General features: G+C 45.2%; 1 protein-coding gene across 1 annotated transcript in view; it reads left to right on the top strand.

The window, feature by feature from the left end:
* Nucleotides 1-20,628, top strand: part of TMEM209 (transmembrane protein 209) — a 79,432-nt gene that overhangs the window by 29,474 nt on the left and 29,330 nt on the right. The window contains exons 7-9 of the mRNA XM_082255134.1: nt 2,535-2,710; nt 14,920-14,991; nt 15,087-15,183. Of these exons, the coding sequence (XP_082111260.1) occupies nt 2,535-2,710; nt 14,920-14,991; nt 15,087-15,183 (345 nt within the window). The remainder of the gene's footprint in view (nt 1-2,534; nt 2,711-14,919; nt 14,992-15,086; nt 15,184-20,628) is intronic.

Below are 20,628 nucleotides of genomic sequence, written 5' to 3'. Positions count from 1 at the left end.
CACATAGGAACAGAGTTAAGGCTGTTCATCTACTGGAACTCCCTCCCCGTCACCTTTTTTCTATTGGTGTCAAAACTTGTCAGAAGTGACTTATATTTCATGTCTGAGGTTTACAACCACCTTAAGTATACCACTTCAGACTGGCCAATTTGGTAACACGCAGCCTATGTTTAATGAAAAATATTGGCTATGTGGGACCTTAAGTGAGACACCAGCAGGTAATGCTCAGCGTCTCCATCCCTGTATCAGAAAAACTAAAAGTTGAAAGGATTAAGACAGGGCTCGACAAACCCGGGCGCCAGGTCGCATTTGCGACTAGAATTAGCGACCTGGCGCCTGGGGTGCCCTGCAGGGGGTGTCCTGTCCCTTTTGAGCCCCCCACCTTCTCCTCGAGTGCACAGACTTCCGCGCTGTCCAAAAATTGAGGCCCCGGCTTTTCGGCCTTCTTCTGTGAGATGAGAAAGGCTAGGGGAACTGGCGCCCTCTTGTGGTGGCTGGGAGTAATGCATGTTCTTAATGCCTTTCCATCTCCTTCCAAAGAGGAAATGAGAGGAAAGTTTTTTAAGGCTTCATCTCTCTGTCCAGTTACCTTTGCTTAAAGGTAACTGGACAGGGAGTGTGGTTATTATTATTTATTTATTTTTTAAATGTAAAAAAAATAAATAATAATTTTTTCTTTTTTTTTTAATTATTAAAAAAAATAAAATGTGTTTTTTTTTTTTTTTTTTCCAATTCTTAAAATTTTTTATATATATATATATATATATATATATATATATATATATATATATATATATATATATATATATATATATATATATATATATATATATATATATATATATATATATATATATATACTTTTTTTTTTTTTTTTTTTTTTTTTTTTCCTCATCGCCGTGCCACAGCCGAAGGCCCCTTTCACACGGGCTGTCTGATCAAGTCCGCCTGTCAGTTTTTCAGGCAGACCTGATCGGACCCTTCATTCTCCTCTATGGAGCGGTAATCTGCCGCCATCTGATCCTGTCCGCCAAAAACAGACGGATGGTGGTTCTATTTTCTATCCACCCCGTTGATCGGTTCAGATGGCATCGGATGAAAAGAGACAGTCTGTTTCCATCCAATGGCGCTATAGAGGAGAGTGGGGTTCTAGTCGTCTTTATGTGTAAATTTAGTATCCGTTTTATTAAATAAAGCTTGGTTGTAAGCCCCAGTTCACACTTATGCGATGCGGGAAGGCTGTGAATTCGCAGCGTGTTCCCGCATCGCAAGCGCGCCCCTGGCAGTTCACACTGCCATATGCGATACGCTGGGGGTGTCAATGTAATCTTAATGACACCCCCAGTTTGATTGCATATCGCAGTGCGATCTTGCAGTTCGCACAGGATCGGATCGCACAAATGTGAACCGCTGTGCAATCCGATCCTGATGCGGCTGCAAAAAAGGGTCCTGAGCGTCTTTGGTGCGGTGCGAATTTAGCCATACAAAGTGTATGGCTAAACTCGCACCGCACAGCCGATCGCATGTAATGAAGGAGCAGTGCGCTCCGATATTACATGCGATCGCCGCAGCCGCATCAGTGTGAACCGGCACTTAGTTTAAAAAAAAAAAAACTGGCTCCTAACTTTTTTAGCTGGCTCCTAGATTTCAGGCAAATTTGTCAAGCCCTGGATTAAGAGGTGCATGGAAGCCAGCCAGCCCCCAGTCTGATGTACTCACCCTGCAGTCTGCCACCAACCAAGTAGACCTGTCTCATGATATAAATAAAGAGCGGGTTTAGTTGACACGCGTTTAGTGTTTAACCACTTCTTCTGAGCCACCCGCCGTGTATTTACGTCGGTACTTTGATGTTAAATACCAGAGTTATGGCAACACATAGCTGCCATAACCCTGGTATATTTTTAAACAGCGTGTGGTCTGCTTTAAAATAAAAATGGTCGGTAGCAGGGGAAACGATCCGATACTCTGTGCAGATGGGCAGGAAGTTGGGTGAGGGCAAGATAGCCCCCACTTGACTCTGTGCCCTTGGAGGACCGGAGCGATTTTCTCCAACAGAGCAAGCTGTCCTGTTTCTTTTACAGGGTTGAAACCAACCATTGGCATTGCCAGGGGTGCTTACAATGGTCAGCTTTTATTTATGTAAAAACTTTATCCCAAAAGGGAATAAAACTTTGCTGCAACTGCTTATGAAGTATTAGCTTGAGTATGGCTTCAATTTGTCAGCGTCTAAATCTGCTAGCACATCTAACACCCCTCCACCAGCCTGACAATCCAGCTTTCTGTTGCTCCTTCATCCAGACTTTAGGCACTCCAATACAAATCGGTGTGTGTTGCTGGCCAGATCATCAAGTGAAAGGGGGGGGGGGGGGGGGGGCTAAAAAAGAATGAATGTAGCCACCACATTTAATGATTGTTAAATTTATTTTGCAAAAAATGTCAGACCTATTTTTGTTTTCTCACTTTCCTATTCATTTGAATTAAACTTTGTTTATACATTTTCACTCTCCTATTATAAAATGGTTACATGAATACAGGAAGCCCAGAGTCTAATAGTCCTTCGAACAGCCCAACATTTTGGAATTATAGCCGCTCTATGGGTGATTATGCGCACACGCTGAGGAAGTACCAGTACCAGTTGGCATGCCGATCTCAAGCTCCTTCTGCAAACAAGGATGAAGCAGATCTTGGTTCCAAGCAGGCAGCAGAAGAGGTATAGTAAAGCAAATGGGAAGTAAATCTATACTAATTACACATTTTTATAGTTAAATGCATCCTTTTGGGTGATTGCTCTGTATATAAAGAATTGCTAAGATACAAGCTGTAGGATGCGTATGCCCCGCAACGTTTGTCTGCTAATTATCCAATGCAGTGTGTTTAATTTGTGATTACAGTATTAATCAACTGTACATGGTCACATGATCTGTGAAATTGTGTTTAAATATTTATTACATTAACTTGCCAACACAGGATCCTGAGAAAGGTGGTTATTTAAGGTGAATAATCTACTGTATATGGTATTTTTTATTACATAGTTAGTTAGACTTGCGTCTTTTTTCAACCTATCTATTTCAACTAATAATAATAAAAGGGGAAGAAAGAGAAAAAAAGAAAATCGTACAATCCCTATTACACAATCCAATACCCACAGTTGATCCGGTGGAAGACAAAAAAAAAACCCCAGCAAACAATGATCCAATTTGCTCAGGCAGGAGAAAAAAAATCATATATTCCCTGGATAACTTTTACTTCTAAATGTTAGTATCAAGTTTTATGTACATTTTAGGAAATATTCCAGGCCTTTTTTAAAGCAATCTACTGAGCTGGCCAGAATCAGATCTTGAGGGAGTCTATTCCTCCTTTTTACAGCTCTTGCTGTGAAGAAACCTTTCTAGTATTTGGAGATGAAATCTCTTTTCCTCTAGACCAGGGATCCTCAAACTACGGCCCTCCAGCTGTTGCGGAACTACACATCCCATGAGGCATTGTAAAACTCTGACATTCACAGCCATGACTAGGCATGATGGGAATTGTAGTTCCTGAATGACTGGAGGGCCACAGTTTGAAGACTCATGCTCTAGACCAGGGGTGGGGAACCTTTTTTCTGCCAAGGGCCATTTGGGTATTTATAAAATCATTCGGGGGCCGTACAAACTTATCAACTTAAAAATGTGCCTGTTATATTTGGTCAAAAATGTAATTAACTCACCCCTAATGTGATGGTTGCAACTGCTTCTCTTTGGTGAGGTGTGTGATGTTAGCTGGTATTGATGATGAGGCTACTCGCAACTGGTTTTCCAGGTTTGCGTCGGTCAGTCTGGAGCGCAGTCGACTTTGTGGTGGTAAGTTTTGAAAAGAACTGCTGGTGGGTATAGTTGGCTGGTACAGCTGGCTGGTATTGCTGTGGGTACTGCTGGCTCAGGCTGGTACTGCTGGCTTGTACTATGCTGTGGGTGCTGCTGGCTCAGGCTGGTACTGCTGTGGGTATTGCTGATTCAGGCTGGTACTGTGCTGTAGGTACTGCTGACTTTGGCTGGTACTGCTGTGGGTACTACTGGCTCTGGCTGGTACTGCTCTGGGTACTGCTGGTTCTGCTGTGGGTACTGCTGGCTCTGGCTGGTACTGCTGGCTCTGGCTGGTACTGCTGTGTGTGCTGCTGGCAGTAAATGCTGGCTAGCAGCGGCGCCGCGCTGGAGGAAGAGGCGATGTTTCCTGTATTGGTCACAGGCGGAGTGCATTTTATAGAGCTATACAGGAACTATACAGGAAGCATTGGCGCCGTTCTGACAGATCAGCTGAGAGACAGACTCAGCTGCACGGGGGCCGGACCAAATTACTTTGAGGGCCGCATACGGCCCCCGGGACATAGGTTTCCCACCCCTGCTCTAGACCAAGGGTGTCCAAACTATGGCCCGCCAGCTTTTCAGGAACTACAATTCCCATAAGGCAGTGTAAATCTCTGACATTCACAGACATAACTAGGCATGATGAGAATTGTAGTTCCTGAACAGCTGAAGGGCCACAGTTTGGACATAGGTGCTCTAGACGTAAAGAGTGCCTTGTCTGTGATGACCCTAAAGTGAATAACTCAACACCAATATCAATTTCACTATATGTACCACTTATGATTTTATACATGTTGATCATATCCCCCCCCCCCCCCCCCTTAATCTCTTGAGAGCATAAATTCCGTTCCTCTAATCTTTCCTCATAGCTGAGCTCCTCCATGCCTCTTATCAGTTTGGTTGGCCTTCTGCACTTTCTCCAGTTCCTAGAGGCCCTCTTTATGAGCTGGTGCCCAAAACTGAACTGCATATTCCAGATTCCAGATGAGGTCTTACTAATGATTTCTACAGGGGCAAAATTATGTCGTCGTCCTTAGACCATTGAGTATGAATCCTTGACCACCACTCTCTGGATTCAGTCTTTTTTAGCCAGTTTTCAATCCATTTTATAAAGTAATCTTTCCAAGCCTGTAGACTTTACCTTACACATTAGTTGTGTGGGGAACTGTGTTAAATGCTTTTGTAAAAGCAAGTATACCACATCCACAGCCATCCGCTGTCCAAGGTTTTACTTGTGCCGCTTTATAAAAAGAAATTCAAACTCAACAGTTTCTTCCCAACTATAGAAGTTATACTAACAGGTCTATAGTTACTTGGTAAAGACTTTGATCCTTTTTTAAATATAGGCACCACATTGGTCTTACGGAAATTCAGTGGTACTTTTCCAGTCATTAAGGAGTCCCTAAAATGTATAAACAATGGCTTTGAAATGACAGAGCTCAATTCTGTAAGGATCCATAGGTGTATGCTATCTGGTCCAGGTAGTTTATTCACTTTTTTATTCTGTCTAAATATTTCTGGACCATGTCAATTTTTGAGCCATTGTGGATCATTTGGGGCTGTGTCAAAACCATCCTCATTATGGACATGAGCTCCCCCATGCTCCTTTGTATACACAGCTGTGTAAACAAAGGAGTATTTAATTTGCCTTTTCTTTGTCCACTCCTCAGTCACCCTCTCTAGATTATTTTGTAAAGGGCCTACATGCTCAGACCTGATTTTTTTTTTTTTTTTTTTTTACTATTAATATACTTAAAGCATTTTTGGGGGTTTGTCCTAAAATCGTTCGTAATCTGTCATTTTGAATTTTTGCGGCCTTGATTTCCTTTTTTTGATCATTCTGTTAACATTTGAATGATGATAGTGTTCCTTAGGGCTGCAACTAACGATTTTCATAATCTATAAGTTGGCTGATTTATTGTTTTGATCAGATAACCTTAAAGTGTGGTGTATAGTTTAATATGTAAAGCTTAAGGCTACATTCACACCTGAGCGTAGCTTTTTTGCGCGTTTTTTACCGCGATTTTTGTGCAGGCGTTTTTAGATTGAATAGAGACCAATGGAAAACGCCTGTAATCTGCCCAAAAAGAAGCTCATGTACTTTTTTGAGCATTGGGCGTTTTGTATACAGCATCAAAACGCTCAGATGTGAACATGGGCCATTGAAATAGGATTTGTCTTGTTGGGCGTTTTGAGAGCTGATCCTAGAGCATAAAAACTCCCCAAAAACGCCTACATGTGAACGGAGCCTAAAAAAAAATCAATTTTCTCTTACGTCCTCCGACAGTCGCCGCCTCTTCATATTCGTCACATATGGGGTATTAGACTTTGCTCCGAAGGAGTAGCTAGGCAACAGAATATGTTAACAATAAAGCTTTAACATATCCCACCCTCAAGGGGTGGTCCCCTCAGTCAATACCCTCCTACTTCCTGCAACCATATCTCAGTTTTAATGTCTAGCTTGTCAGGAGTGGCTGGCTCTCTCTGTGCTGGGACTTTTTGTCCCAGACTCTTTCTTCTTTTTAATATTTTATTTGAGTTTTTTCTCTACCTTTACTTAGCTGTTGTTTTTGTCAGCATTAGTTAGTTCTTCGGACGAAGAGGATCATGCGGACTGGGTCTCGGGCTGATCCCCCTGATCGCAGGTCGTGGGTCAGTGGCTTCCCAGTCTGCCATCGAGCGTTCAGCCAGGTAACGCTCCTGGCACGGTGAACGACCCATCCCTGTTCGGTGCAGGGATGTTTGGTGAGGTGGCTACCTCACCGGACGCTGTGCGGTTTCTTAACCGCCATTGTGTGCGTCTTGAATTGCGACTCTCCCTGCCTCATGTGCAGCGGCTTGTTCGCCTGTGCGGGTTCCCCACGCCATATGAGGTAAGTGTGTCTGTGGGGACCTGTCTGTCTGGGGGGGGTCTCAGTCTGGGACTGTGTAACCTGCCTTTAAATCACACTGCTTGTCTCCCTATCTCTCGGCTGCATGCTGTGGGCTGCAAGGGGGGGGGGGGGAGCTGTATGACACTGTGTGTGTCAGGCTGGGCAGTGTGGGAAGCTGTGTGCTGTGGGGCATGTTTTTAATGGCATGTTGGGGCATATACAGCGATCGCTGCGGCGATCTAACATGTATCCATATAATGGGATGAAATTGTGTGTGTTTTTATGCACTGTGGAGCGGCGGTTTCGGCGCCAAACGGCGCCATTTTACCGGCGCCCGCTCCGGCCGCATGGTTTACATGCACGGCGGCCATTTTCTTGTAGCCTCCATAGGCTTACATAGAGCGCCCTGGCAGCATCACTTCCTTTTTCCTGGAACACCGGTCGAGGCAGCAGCAGCAGCGGGGTCTCCTCAGGTTTTATCCTTCTATTCCTGTTGTCCATTGCCTGTATTCAGTCTGTATATTCCCTGTGGGGGTCTCATTGTGCCTGAGTGTGTGCGGTGGGCTGCGCTTACCGCGCTTGCTGAAAGGGGGCAGTTAACCCTTGGTTGTCTGGCGTACAGGGGCAATGGATTCTCAGGAGGGCAAGTTTCCCACAGTATTGGTGGAAAGCCAGGGGACCGCTGTTTCCCCCCCAGGGGGGGATTTAGCCACTATTGTGGCTGGCCTTGCTGCCCAGGTGCAAATGCTGGTGGCTGCTCAATCTACTAAACGGCCCAGAGTTACTCTGTCCTCCGATTCTGAGGGTGAAGGTGATGGGGCTGTTCTGGCAGGGACCCCCCTATCGGGGTCCCGCTCCTCTCTTGATCTAGTGGGAGAGGCTGAGGTTGAGGGGGTTGATAATTCTCCCCCTGGCTCGCCTGAAGAGCTTGCAATCATGGATGAGTTGATTGCTTCCATTAAGCAGACGCTACGTTTGCAGGACGAAGTGTGTCCCCCCGCTGCCTTGGCGGCTTATGGGACGCAGAGAAAACGCAGGACGCCGCAGGTTTTTCCCTGCAATGCTGATTTTCAGCGCGCTGTAAAGGATCAATGGCGCGATCTGCGCAAACCTTTTGCGGTACCAAGTAAATTCAAGCTGCGTTATCCTTTCTCCCCTGCCACTGATGAACGGTGGTGTGTGCCTCCACCAGTGGATCATGCAATTGCGGTTTTGAACAAAGCCACTGCGATTCCTGCAGAGGGATCCCCTGTTTTCCGTGATGCCACGGATAGGAGACTGGAGTCTCTTGCCCGTCATACTTATTCTGTTACGGGTTCTATGCTTAAGGCTCTATTTGCTTCTCTCATGGCGGCCCAGGCGATCGCAAGTTGGACGCAGATGCTTAGGCGCGTCCTAGTGGCCGATTCGGCCTCGGCGGCGACCCTGGACATGGTGGATCAGATCCACCAGGGTGTCATGTATCTGTGTGATGCGGACCTGGACCTGATTCCGTTGGCTGCACGTGTGCACAGCGTGGCGGTGTTGTCTCGCCGCCTGGTTTGGTTGAAATGTTGGTCGGTGGACCAATCTTCACGTAAAACCTTAGCCAATCTGCCTTATGATGGGTCTCGCCTTTTTGGGGAGTCCCTGGATGTGTTGATTAAGGGGATCACCGGGGGTAAGAGCACTCTCTTGCCCCATTTCCCCAAGGCTAAGGGGGCTTCTGGGAAGAAGCATGCGAATTTTCGGCCCCCTCAGGGGTCCTTTCGTGCCTTTCGGCCGCACTACAAGGGCAAACCGTTCAAAGGCCAGGGCTCTCAGAAGAAACCCTGGTCTGGGAAACAGAAGTCCGGCCAATCCGGACCTGCGGCCCATAACAGTTCGGCCTGAAGGGGCGCCCTCACCCAGTTTTGGGGTGGGGGGACGCTTGCTCGGTTTTCTTCAGCCCTGGTTGGCCCGTGTGCGGGACAGATGGGTTCTGGAAATCGTTCGATCTGGTTACAAGATCGAGTTTCTCTCTCGGCCAGAGAGCAGATTTTTTCCCTCAAATCTACAACTATCCCCAGAGCGCCTGCGGGATCTGCACCTGGCGGTGCGGGACCTGAGGGCTCAGGGAGTGGTGGTTCCGGTGCCTCATCGGGACAGATTTCGGGGGTTTTATTCCAATCTGTTCACCGTGCCCAGAAAGGAGGGCAAGGTTCGTCCAATTCTGGACTTGAAAGCTCTGAACCGCTCTGTGCGGGTTCGCAAGTTCCGCATGGAATCCCTGCGCTCGGTGGTGGCTGCCCTGGTTCCGGGGGAATTCATGGCCTCCATCGATTTGAAGGATGCGTATCTTCACATCCCCATATTCGAGGGTCATCAGAGATACCTTCGATTTGCCATTGCGGAGGATCACTACCAGTTCGTGGCGTTGCCCTTTGGGCTCGCCTCGGCTCCGCGGGTCTTCACCAAGGTGCTTGCACCGGTTCTGGCATTATTGAGGGCCCAGGGCATTTCTGTCCTGGGGTATCTGGACGACATTCTGATTCGGTCTGCGACCAGTCAGGGTCTGGAGAAGGACCTGTCTGTCACGATGCAAACTCTGCAGGAGTTCGGTTGGACGATAAATGTTCCAAAGTCGACACTGAGTCCGTCGGTTCGTCTTCCCTATCTGGGAATGATACTGGACTCGGTGCAGGCGAAGGTCTTCCTGCCGGAAGACAAACTCAGGACTCTTCAGGAGGAAGTCAGGTCCCTCAGGGACGTTCCGAACTCGTCTCTGCGGACGTGTATGAGATGTCTGGGATTGATGGTCTCGGCTTTCGAGGCGATTCCTTTCGCGCAGTTTCACACGCGGGGTCTCCAGGCGGAGATCTTGTCCAAGTGGGACGGGCGACCTCAATCTCTGGATCTTCAAATCTCGTTGAGTCATCGCACCAGGGAAAACCTTCTGTGGTGGCTCCAGTCCCCGTTGGTGTCCGGGGGCAAGTCGTTTCGTCCGATCTCGTGGACGATAATCACCACGGATGCCAGCCTGTCGGGCTGGGGTGGTGTTCTGGGCGTTCTGTCCGCCCAGGGGACCTGGTCGGAGGGGGAGTCTTCCCTCCCGATCAACATTCTGGAATTGCGTGCGATAAGGCTCTGTCTTCATCGCTGGACGGACCGGCTGCAGGGCTGCCCGGTTCGGGTGCAGACGGACAATGCCACGGCGGTGGCCTACATCAACCACCAAGGGGGCACCAGGAGTGCCCGAGCGGCTCGAGAAGTGGCCGACATTCTGTCTTGGGCCGAGACTCATGTCCCGGCGATAACGGCGGTTCACATTCCGGGAGTGGAGAACTGGCAGGCGGACTATCTGAGTCGCCAGACCCTGGATCAGGGGAAATGGTCTCTCCATCCGGCTGTCTTCCAGATGTTGTGCGCGAAGTGGGGTCTTCCAGATGTGGACCTGTTCGCGTCTCGCCTCAACTACAAGGTAAAGAGGTTCGTGGCAAGGACGCGCGACCCTCGGGCAGACGCGTCGGACGCGTTAGTGGCCCCGTGGCATCAGTACAGGCTGATGTACGCGTTTCCACCGATTCAGTTGCTGTCCCGGTTCCTTCGCAGGTTACACTCGGAACGCAGCACGGTGATTCTTGTGGCACCGGACTGGCCTCGCCGGTCCTGGTACGCAGACCTCGTGAATCTGGCGGTCGACGCCCCCTGGCGTCTGCCTCTTCGGGACGATCTACTGTCTCAAGGACCGATTTACCATCCTGCTTTACAGTCGCTGGCTTTGACGGCCTGGCTGTTGAGACCGAGGTCCTGAAGGAGAAGGGTCTCTCTCCAGAGGTTGTTCATACCTTGATCAACGCGAGGAAGTCTTCCTCGGGAAAGGTTTATTACCGTACTTGGAAGGCCTATTTTGCCTGGTGTGAGTCCAGGGGGTTTTCACCCCGCACGTACTCGGTTTCCCGTGTGCTGTCTTTCCTTCAGACGGGTGTCGATCAGCGTTTGGCGCTGGCTACGATAAAGGGTCAGGTGTCTGCGCTGGCCGTTCTGTTTCAACGTCCCGTGGCTTCCAACTCCTTGGTTGGCACTTTTATTCAGGGTGTGCGGCATCTGGTTCCTCCTAGGAGGGATCCTTTGCCCCCTTGGGACTTGAATCTAGTCCTATCTGTGTTACAACGTGCTCCTTTTGAACAGATCAGGGAGATCTCGTTGTCTATGTTGTCCAAAAAGGTCGCCTTTTTGGTGGCGATCACTTCGGCTCGCAGAGTGTCGGAACTGGCGGCTTTGTCCTGCAAGTCTCCGTACCTGGTTGTTCATTTGGATAAGGTGGTCTTGCGACCTAATCCTTCTTTTCTGCCGAAACGAGTTTCGGAATTCCATCTTAACGAGGATATTGTTTTGCCTTCGTTGTGCACGAAGCCTAAACATCCAAAGGAGGTGAGATTGCATTCTCTGGATGTTGTTCGGGCGATTAGGGTTTACCTTAAATCGACTGAGTCTTTTCGAAAGACGGACTCCTTGTTTGTTCTTCCAGAGGGTCCTCGGAAGGGCATGACGGCTTCCGCCTCTACCATTGCCAAATGGATCAGGCAGACCATTGAACAGGCCTATGCCTTGCAGGGGAAGGTTCCCCCTGTGCCTGTGAAGGCGCACTCTACTAGATCTCTGAGTACGTCTTGGGCCTGTCGTCATGGGGCTTCTGTAGCCCAGGTGTGTAAGGCGGCGACTTGGTCGACCGTACACACTTTCACAAAATTCTACAAAGTAGATGTTCAGGCATCGGCGGATGCTTCCTTTGGCCGCAAGGTTCTTAGTGCGGCTGTTCCCTAGGGTCCCTTGTTGGGGACTCCTGGCTGTTGGGATAAGTTTTGTATCCCCTGGTTTTTTGTCTTTTCCTGGGTTGTTGCTCCTGTTGAGCACTTATTTTTGCTGTTGCCCAGCTGGTTTCCTTCCTTTGGTAAGGTTCCTTTCTTTGATGTGGAGACTGCGTTGCCTTTCGGCGCGGATGCGTTTCCCACCCCTCATGTTTGCACTGCTTTGGGACGTCCCCATATGTGACGAATATGAAGAGGCGGCGACTGTCGGAGGACGTAAGAGAAAACGGAATTTTTGTAAAATCTTACCTGTAAAATTCCTTTCTCTGAGTCCTCCGACAGTCGCCGCCCCCGCCCCCCTCTTTTGGGGTTTGAATGTATACTCTACTGCTATTCCACTAAAACTGAGATATGGTTGCAGGAAGTAGGAGGGTATTGACTGAGGGGACCACCCCTTGAGGGTGGGATATGTTAAAGCTTTATTGTTAACATATTCTGTTGCCTAGCTACTCCTTCGGAGCAAAGTCTAATACCCCATATGTGACGAATATGAAGAGGCGGCGACTGTCGGAGGACTCAGAGAAAGGGATTTTACAAAAATTCCGTTTTTTTTTTTTTCTCTTGAATATCTATATGCAATGGTAAATATAAATAACCAATTATATGGTTAGGGAGCAAAATCTCTAATCTACTCTGAGACTAACACACTAGAGATACTGTATATACTGTTAGAGGTTGAATCTGGTAAATATCACTCAGAGATCAATTTTTTATTATTTAAACAACAAACAAATTAGACTGTTTTGCAGATTTTCAGATGGAACTGTATTATAATATGTATGACGGACTTCCTTTGTCATAGGTAGGTGGCTTAATAAAAGCTACCTGCGCCTGCTGTCACTTATGCTTGCCATACAAAAACAATGTCTTCCTTCAAATAAAAAATACATTTTAATTTTACTAACATTCGTTCGACTTTCTAATCGTTAGTGGGGTCAAATCAACGTTTGTTTTCAACCAGTGACAGGAAAATTAGAAGGCGCAGAGTTGAAATTTTCTTGATCAAAGGAATTTTCTGACGGTGTATGTGGTTTTCGTTCAGAAAGTATATTTTAAAATTGAATGTTAAAAGCAAGTGAAATTTTCAAACGAGATTCTTTCATTCAGCAAATGTACAAAATATTTTCATATGAATGTTGTCAGAAAATCGATACGTGTATATGGCCAGCATAGGTTTTTTGGTTTTGATCCGTTTCTATTGTGCTTTTTGTTGTACGTTTTGCGCATGCGATTTTTCTGCAATTTGGGTTTTGCATTTTTTTTTTTTTTTTTTTTTTTTTTTTTTTTTTTTTTATGCTTGTTTTTTGCCAGTTTGTTGTAAGGCAGAAGTCAATGGAACCAGAAAAGCAAAAAAACACACTTTTTTTTACATTGAAAAAAGTCCTTGAGCCTTTCCAAATACTCAGCAGCTGAAAGCATAAATGTAAACGTGTCCAAATGGGGAAACCATGTTAAATGAACTGTAGTGCATTTTCTGCAAAACGCCAAAAAACTCATAGGTTTGAACCAGGTCGAAGACGTTTAGTAGAAGCAGCATGCTTTTTTTTTTTTTTTTTTTTTTTTATCCCCTATAATAATGGGTTTTAAAAAAAAAAAAAAAAAACTAAAATTGGCCCTTTATAGTACAAAGAGCAGATAATCACTACTATAGGGGGTTCATTTATATTGTGACAGGTGTGTGTGTGTATATATAATGTATGTGTACAGTACAGACCAAAAGTTTGGACACACCTTCTCATTAAAAGAGTTTTCTTTATTTTCATGACTATGCCAATTGTAGTCACCTGAAATGGTCTTCCAACAGTCTTGAAGGAGTTCCCAGAGATGCTTAGCACTTGTTGGCCCTTTTGCCTTCACTCTGCGTAAACAAAGAGCGTAAATTTTGAAAAAATAACAATATTTTTCAATTTTTTTTTTTTTTTATATGAATATGAAATCCCCCCCCCCCAATTTGTTTTCTGCTACATATGTTTGTTAAAAAAAATCGCATTAAGCGTATTTTGATTGGTTTGCGCAAAAGTTATTGCGTTTTACTAACTACGGGAAAGATTTTTGGTGTGTGTGTGTTTTTTTTTCGGGACTGCGACATTGCGGCGGACAGATCGGACCCTTGACTGACATTTTTTACACTTTTGGGGTTACCAGTGACATTACTACAGTAATCAGTGCAATACATATGCACTGTTACTGTAAAAATGACACTGGCAGGGAAGGGGTTAACTTTATTAGAGAAGGAGGGTTAAGTGTGTCCCTAGGGGCATGTTTCTATCTAACTGTGCAGGGATGTGGCTGTTCATGTAACAGCAGAGATCAACGGTCATACATAGCAGGACCGTTTGAACTCTGCTGTTAAACAAGGGAGAATGACTTTCTCCCTCTGTAACTGAGGATCGCGAGTGACCGGTGGACATCGGGTCCGCCGGTCACTCACGCGGAGGTGTCCGTGAACGAGCGGGGGACGGGAGCGCGTACCGGTACGTCACTTTGCCTGCACGGGGCTGACCGTGTATGTGTGTGTATATATATATATATATATATATATATATATATATATATATATATATATATATATATATATATATATGCTTGCCCAGTATATATATGCTTGCGGCGGTCGGCAAGTGGTTAACAGTTCTAGAGATGTCTGCTGCTAGAACTCCGTGTGCCATTGACCTGGTCTCTAATCTGAGCTGCTGTTAACCTGCGATTTCTGAGGCTGGTGACCCAGGTGAACTTATCCTCCGCAGCAGAGGTGACTCTTGGTCTAACTTTCCTGGGGCGGTCCGCATGTGAGCCAGTTTCTTTGTAGCGCTTGATGGTTTTTGTGACTGCACTTGGGGACTCTTTCAAAGTTTTCCCAATTTTTCAGACTGACTGACCTTCATTTCTTAAAGTAATGATGGCCACTCGTTTTCCTGTACTTAGCTGCTTTTTTCTTGCCATAATACAAATTCTAACAGTCTATTCAGTAGGACTATCAACTGTGTATCCACCTGACTTGTGCACAACACAACTGATGGTCCCAACCCCATTTATAAGGCAAGAAATCACACTTATTAAACCTGACGGGCACACCTGTAAAGTGAAAACCACTCCAGGTGACTACCTCTTGAAGTGTGACTCTACAATTTTCATAGTCATGAAAATAAAGGAAACTCTTTGAATGAGGTGTGTCCAAACTTTTGGTCTGTACTTGGTCTCTATCAGCCTCTACCTTCTGTGTACAGACGCTGATCTTCCCTGCATAGTCTTTAAAAGTGTTTTTTTTTTTTTTTTTTTGGGAGTGCCCCAATAGCAATCTATAGTATAGTATAAGAGTGCCCCTATAGCAAGGTAAAAAAAAAACTTACTTTTTATCTTCTATCTTTTTATTAGATCTGGGCAAGAGTTACAATGAATCGACAGCTGCTGGAACATATGGATTCTTGGACAGAGAAATTCCGTAATGTGTGTTGACCTATCAGCCTAATGAGTGCATTTATGTTTTTATTGGTTCTATGATAATAAATGTTTAGCTCTGTTTCCATGTGTTTCTATTTCAGTGGATTAGTGAAACTATTCTGGTACCTTTGGTTCGTGAGATGGAGTCGGTCAACCTGCAGATGAGAAGGTTTGGGTGTCCTGAATTACAAATAGGAGGTAATCATGTAATGACTGATCATAGATAAAATAAATTACAATAATGTTTAGTATACATAAGCATATGAACTATTTTATACCTAATTAAAACCTTTTTGATTTTATTCCACCCTGCTGTTTTTGATGACCAAAAGTTAAAAGCCTTCTATTCTGGTGCTTCTATTTTCAACCTTGTGTGCCCTCCCTTTTTATAGAGGTCTGTGTCCAGTCCCCTGGGCCTGAAACATGCAGCACTTGTTTGGCTTAGTGTTGTCGCTCCTGCTCTGAGTTCTAGTATTATGCAATTGTGGGAAGAAAATATAAAGAGAGCTGAAGTAGTTATACTGGCAATATTAAAAACATTGAATTAAAAAAAAAAATGCATGGAATAATTATAATAGTAATTTAATTGGCTAAAATATTAAATTCAGTTATCAACTCCTAATGCTTTAACCACAAAACTCTTTTCTGTTAAGGGACATCGGAAGTTATTAACGTTCAGGTTATACTTCCGCCTACAGGTGAATTCAACACCAAGATAACTCCCTCCTACTCCCAGCATGCTTTTGTTTCTTTTATCGTGAATCTTACTAGGCATAACCCCTCCCGGCTAGGCAATGCTTCATTTTTTTTTTTTTTTTTTAATTAGATGATGTCTTTGCAGTCTCTGCATAGTTTCAGGCTTCTTAATTCCTTCAGGGATTAAGAGACTGGCTTTTTCTGGATCCGTTTTCCTTCAGCATATCTACCCTTAGAGGAATAGTACCTAGACCCCGGTTTGGAGACTCAGGGATGGCCTGTAATGTTGCTGGTCGGCACTAGACTCTGCAGAAAGAGACCGTGTGCATTTATTCACATTGACTTGCAGACTGCTGGGTGCTATACATATCCAGGGCAGTGATCCTAGTTGAGGAGTCAAGACCCTAAAAGCCCTTGTGGCATTACTGCCATGATGCGTGAACATTGTAACCCCTAGGGGGTCCTGCAGCAGATTCCTGGGATCCCTAGAGTAGGACCTTCTGGTATCCTCCTTCTGGTGAATACCCCTCCATGGGTGGAAAAGGAATTTTGTGGGATTATAAGTCGCAGCAGTGGCTTTACAGGTCGCAGAAAACCAGATTTTCATGGGACTACAGATCACAGCAGGGCCTTCTTTGTGGGACTATGACTTGCAGAAAATCTGAATATGCCACACAGCTTTCCTTTGGGGGGCACTGGCAGATTTTTGTAGTAAATCTCCTGGGGTACCCAGTGCACTGGTGCTTACTGGCACTGTTCCCTCTCAGCTGACTTGGAGCTTGGTTTCCAGCAATGGTCCCTATATACTTCAGCAGCATACGTCTCATTGGTGGCAGAAATGAGGGAGTGGGGTGTCCTAAACATCTACTACATGTAGGGAGGAACCTGGATGCAGTCCCCTGTATAATGTTTTCTAGTGATCCAGTATGTTTCATGCAGCTCGGATTCCCTTCACCTATGATATCTCTGCTACATCTGGGGCACCTTCCCCCAGTTCCTTTGTGAGGAATTCTCATCTGCTGTTGCTACGATACAGCAGCAGCTTTCCAGAATACTTGCCAGCTTGGACCACCTTGATCATAAGTGAGAGTTTTCCCTGTTCCCCCACCTACCTATTACCAGAGAATGGGGTCAGTGGAGGGTGAAGAAGGGGAAGAGGAGTTTGTTCCAGAAGACGGGGATGCAGAAGAATTCCTCATTTGAGGAATCTACTCTGGAAGAACCCATAGGTCAGGGTTCATCTTAGACCAAAAATGCCTTTGAGTTTTCTCGCGGAAGTTGTCTAAACTAAGTTTGAAGTTACCACTTCCCAAGTCCCCTACTCTAAAGGTTACAGGATTTGGATTGTGGCAGCCACAACAACCTCCTCAATGCCTTTTCTGTACATTCTCATTTAAAAGGATGCCTTGTACACGAACATTGCACACCCTGACAAGCTGCTTGTTAGCTCAGCAATACCCCATGGAGAGTGAGTTCACAAAGGAAAAAAATTATGCCTTTTAATAGATCCAGTAGTATTTTAAAGGGGCATTTGACAAATGTGTGGAGGCCTTATTTAAAGCCTCATTTGCGCTGGTGGGAGATAGCTTTACAGCTCTCAATTGCAGCTGTAGGTGTGTGGCAAAGACTTAAAGTGGTATTAAACCCAAAAGCTAAAGAAAACTGATGCAGCCACCAGATCTAAAGATTGGTAAGCTGCAATGCAATACATTTTGGGTTTTGGTTTTATGACCACTTTAAGGACTGGGATTGCCATATGAGAGCGGAAACCTACTAGTGGAGATACTAAAATGAGCAGAAACCTGGTGAATCTGTTTGAACCCATTCTGGGACATTCCTTTAGTCATTTTGACACAGGAGGTTATTACTTTGGCTCGCAGAGTTTCATTATTGGCTGCATTTTTCCTGTAAGGGACTGTTTTCTAATGCTCCACCAGGACAATGTGGTTCTACAGCCTCAGCCAGTACACTGTTGCCTTATTTCTGTCTCAAATGTTGACGGACAATGCTGTTTGCACTATTAGGTGTTAACCTGAATTTGACGACTGCACATTGTTAGTCGTATTCCTTCATTGAGCTTCCTGAAGGCCCAAGAAAGAGTTGCGTAGCTTCCATATCTACCCATTTCCAGATGAATCTGCCAGCTTATTTCTTAAGTTTTTGGCCTAAATGGTCAAAGTTCCACCATTTTCAGTGACTGCTCTCCCTTCTAGGAGTGTTGAGGCTTCCTGGGCTGTTCAACATCATGCTACAGCAGCTCAAGTTTGTAAAGCTTCTATCTGATGTTTGGTTCATAGTGTTAACAAGTGGATGTTAGTGCTGTTGAGGACGCCACCTTTTGGTCAGCGTGTTTTGCAGGGTTGTGCATGAGGTTATAACCTGTGTTTTTTTTTATTTTTTTTTTTTTTATTTAGTTCTTTGGGACCAATTGGCTTGTTGCTCTCCCCTCATTCAGTGCCATGGGACATCCTACTGTAATGGATATAAAGATGCTCTCTGTCCTATGACGTATAATAAAGAAAATTAGCTTTTGGTTTACCTGAAAATCCTTTTCTTGGAGTACTTAACGGGGTGCATAAATCCTGCCTAACTTCCTTTGTGGCTCATGGCTTTCTGTAAAAATTGAAGCTTGTCTAGCTGGGAGGGTTATGCTTGGCACGGTTATGCTTGGCACTACCACTTATGGCACTTCCAACTCTATTCTGAAAATAGGTTATACATGGCATGTGTTCTGTTTCCCAAGCTGTTGGCATTGCCTTTAGAACTTGTCTCTAAAGACTAGCTCTTTGAGTAGATTGTTTTACCATGGAAGGGGTGGATGCTGGAGGACAGTGTGCGGACATCGCCTAATAAGTGGAGTGTCACATGTGCCCTCATTTTTTTTTCCACGCTCGCTCACATTGAGGGACACGGGTATTCAGATTCCAACCCCCCCTCCCCTTGGTGAATCTGGCTTTATCCCATTTTTTTTTTTAACAAATCTTTAACCATCTCTTGAGGGTGTGTCTGTCTTGACCCCTTAGAGCAGTGATTTTTCCCTTTTCTAAAATTTTTTGTTCTGACTCTCAGGCAGTGCAACCTGTTCTAGCTGTGACCAGTGTAGCTTGTCAGGTGCTACCTGACTGAAATAAGAGCATTAGAAGAGAGATGATTACTACAGTAGTCATTCTCCTAATTGAGCATTTAGAGCCCCTGCCTTGAATTATCATGGATGTGGGCTATTGAAGGTCTTCTTTCTCATCTTGGCTGTGGGAAGTTGTTTCCAGGGGCTATAAGCCAGTTTTTCTCAGAGCCCCCTTCCCAATTTTATTGCTGCTTTTGTTAGCAGATCCCGAATGAAGGAACTTCACTCCCAACTCCAGGCCAAAGGGGGGAATATGCCCCTTCTTGGCTTTCAATGCTCTAAATGTCTTCCAGTTGAGAAATTCCGCATGATCGGTTTATTCGACCATTTTTATGCACTTTGGGTGTTAGTCAATGTACTGGCTCTTGTGCTAACTTTGTTCCACTCCAAAGGGCATTTCTATTGTGAGTTTAGATGTCTGCTGAGGGAATAGTTGGCAATGGTACTGATGGACAAGGTGGCATCAGCCATCCAGACCCTGCATAGGTTGGGCTGGGTCCCAAATCTTTTAAGTCAGCACTAGAACAGATTTACTTGAAATATCTTGGTCTTATTCTAGAATCTAGATACATCTTAAGCCAGAGTTTCCATGCTCCCAAACTCTGGACTCTAGTCCTGGAGTTGCCTGACTCATTACCTCTGCATGTGGACATGTGAACAATTAACGGGGGCTGATTTACTTAGCTGGTAGTGATAAACTCCACAGACACGACGTGGTTCTGCACTCCGTACTTTATTTTCTCCTCCACACTAACTAAACAGGAAGGGGAAATACATCATAGAATAGGAGGGAACACTGAAAAAGATGCAGTAACCGAAATGACCACAAGATGGCAGTATATTAAACAACTATATCCCTTGTACATGAAGTTAACAGGTAGTGCCGTCACCCTGGGGATTATGTGTTACAGGTTCTGTATCACAGGCGAGGGTTGCTGGAAGTGGATTTCTGGCTTCCACGTGCAATAACACACTGGTAGAGGGATCGTTTGGCAGAAACACTGGTGGCTCCACAGGGTTGGAATACCCTGATCTACACCTTTTTTATCCTATTTCCTTTTCCCCTGTTTTTCTGCACTGACAGAATGCAAAGACATAGAGGGGGAGATCCCTAGATTGTATGGATGCAGGAATCTGTGACTTTATAGAGGCCGAGTTGCTTTTCATTTTACCTGATATAGACAGATCATTACCCGAGCTTATGATCTCAAGAATCAAGTTCCACCCTTTCCTGTCCAGGCGCACATCAGTTCTTTGAGTGTCTCTTGGGCTCTTCAGCATCAGGCCACTACTATTTCCCATGTTTGCTTGACTGCCACCTGCTCTTCTGTTCAAATGTTCTCCTACGTTTTTTCAGGTGGAGGTTCAGGGGTAAGGTTCTTCAGGTGGCTCTTTAAACTGTAGTCAGTCCCCAGTTTTTGTTTAGTGGGCCAGTCAGTGTTTTCTGGCTCTGGTGTACTGCTTTTGGATGTTCTTGACAGTTAATTATTATTTCAGGTTCTTGTATAGCGCTGTAAATTTATGCAGCGCTTTACATATACATTGCACATTCACATCAGTCCCTACCCTCAAGGAGCATACAATCTAAGGTCCCTGACTCACATTCATACATACATAGTAGAGCCAATTTTTATACAGGATCCAATTGGCCTACCAGCATGTCTTTGTTCAGTTAATGACTTCTTGTGACCTTCAACAGACGAGAGAAAATAGTGTTTTTATAGGGAGTACAAAAATCCTTTCTTGATGTTCCTTGAGAGACACAAGCCTTTGTGTTTATGATCCTTCTCCTTAGTAGAAATCCTGTGTTCTTCTTTCCTCCT

The sequence above is a fragment of the Pelophylax lessonae genome (assembly GCF_965119305.1).
Source record: "Pelophylax lessonae genome assembly, chromosome: 4".
NCBI lineage: Eukaryota > Metazoa > Chordata > Amphibia > Anura > Ranidae > Pelophylax > Pelophylax lessonae.
Note: the sequence above shows the minus strand (reverse complement) of the source record. Positions and strands in the feature narration are given on the sequence as shown.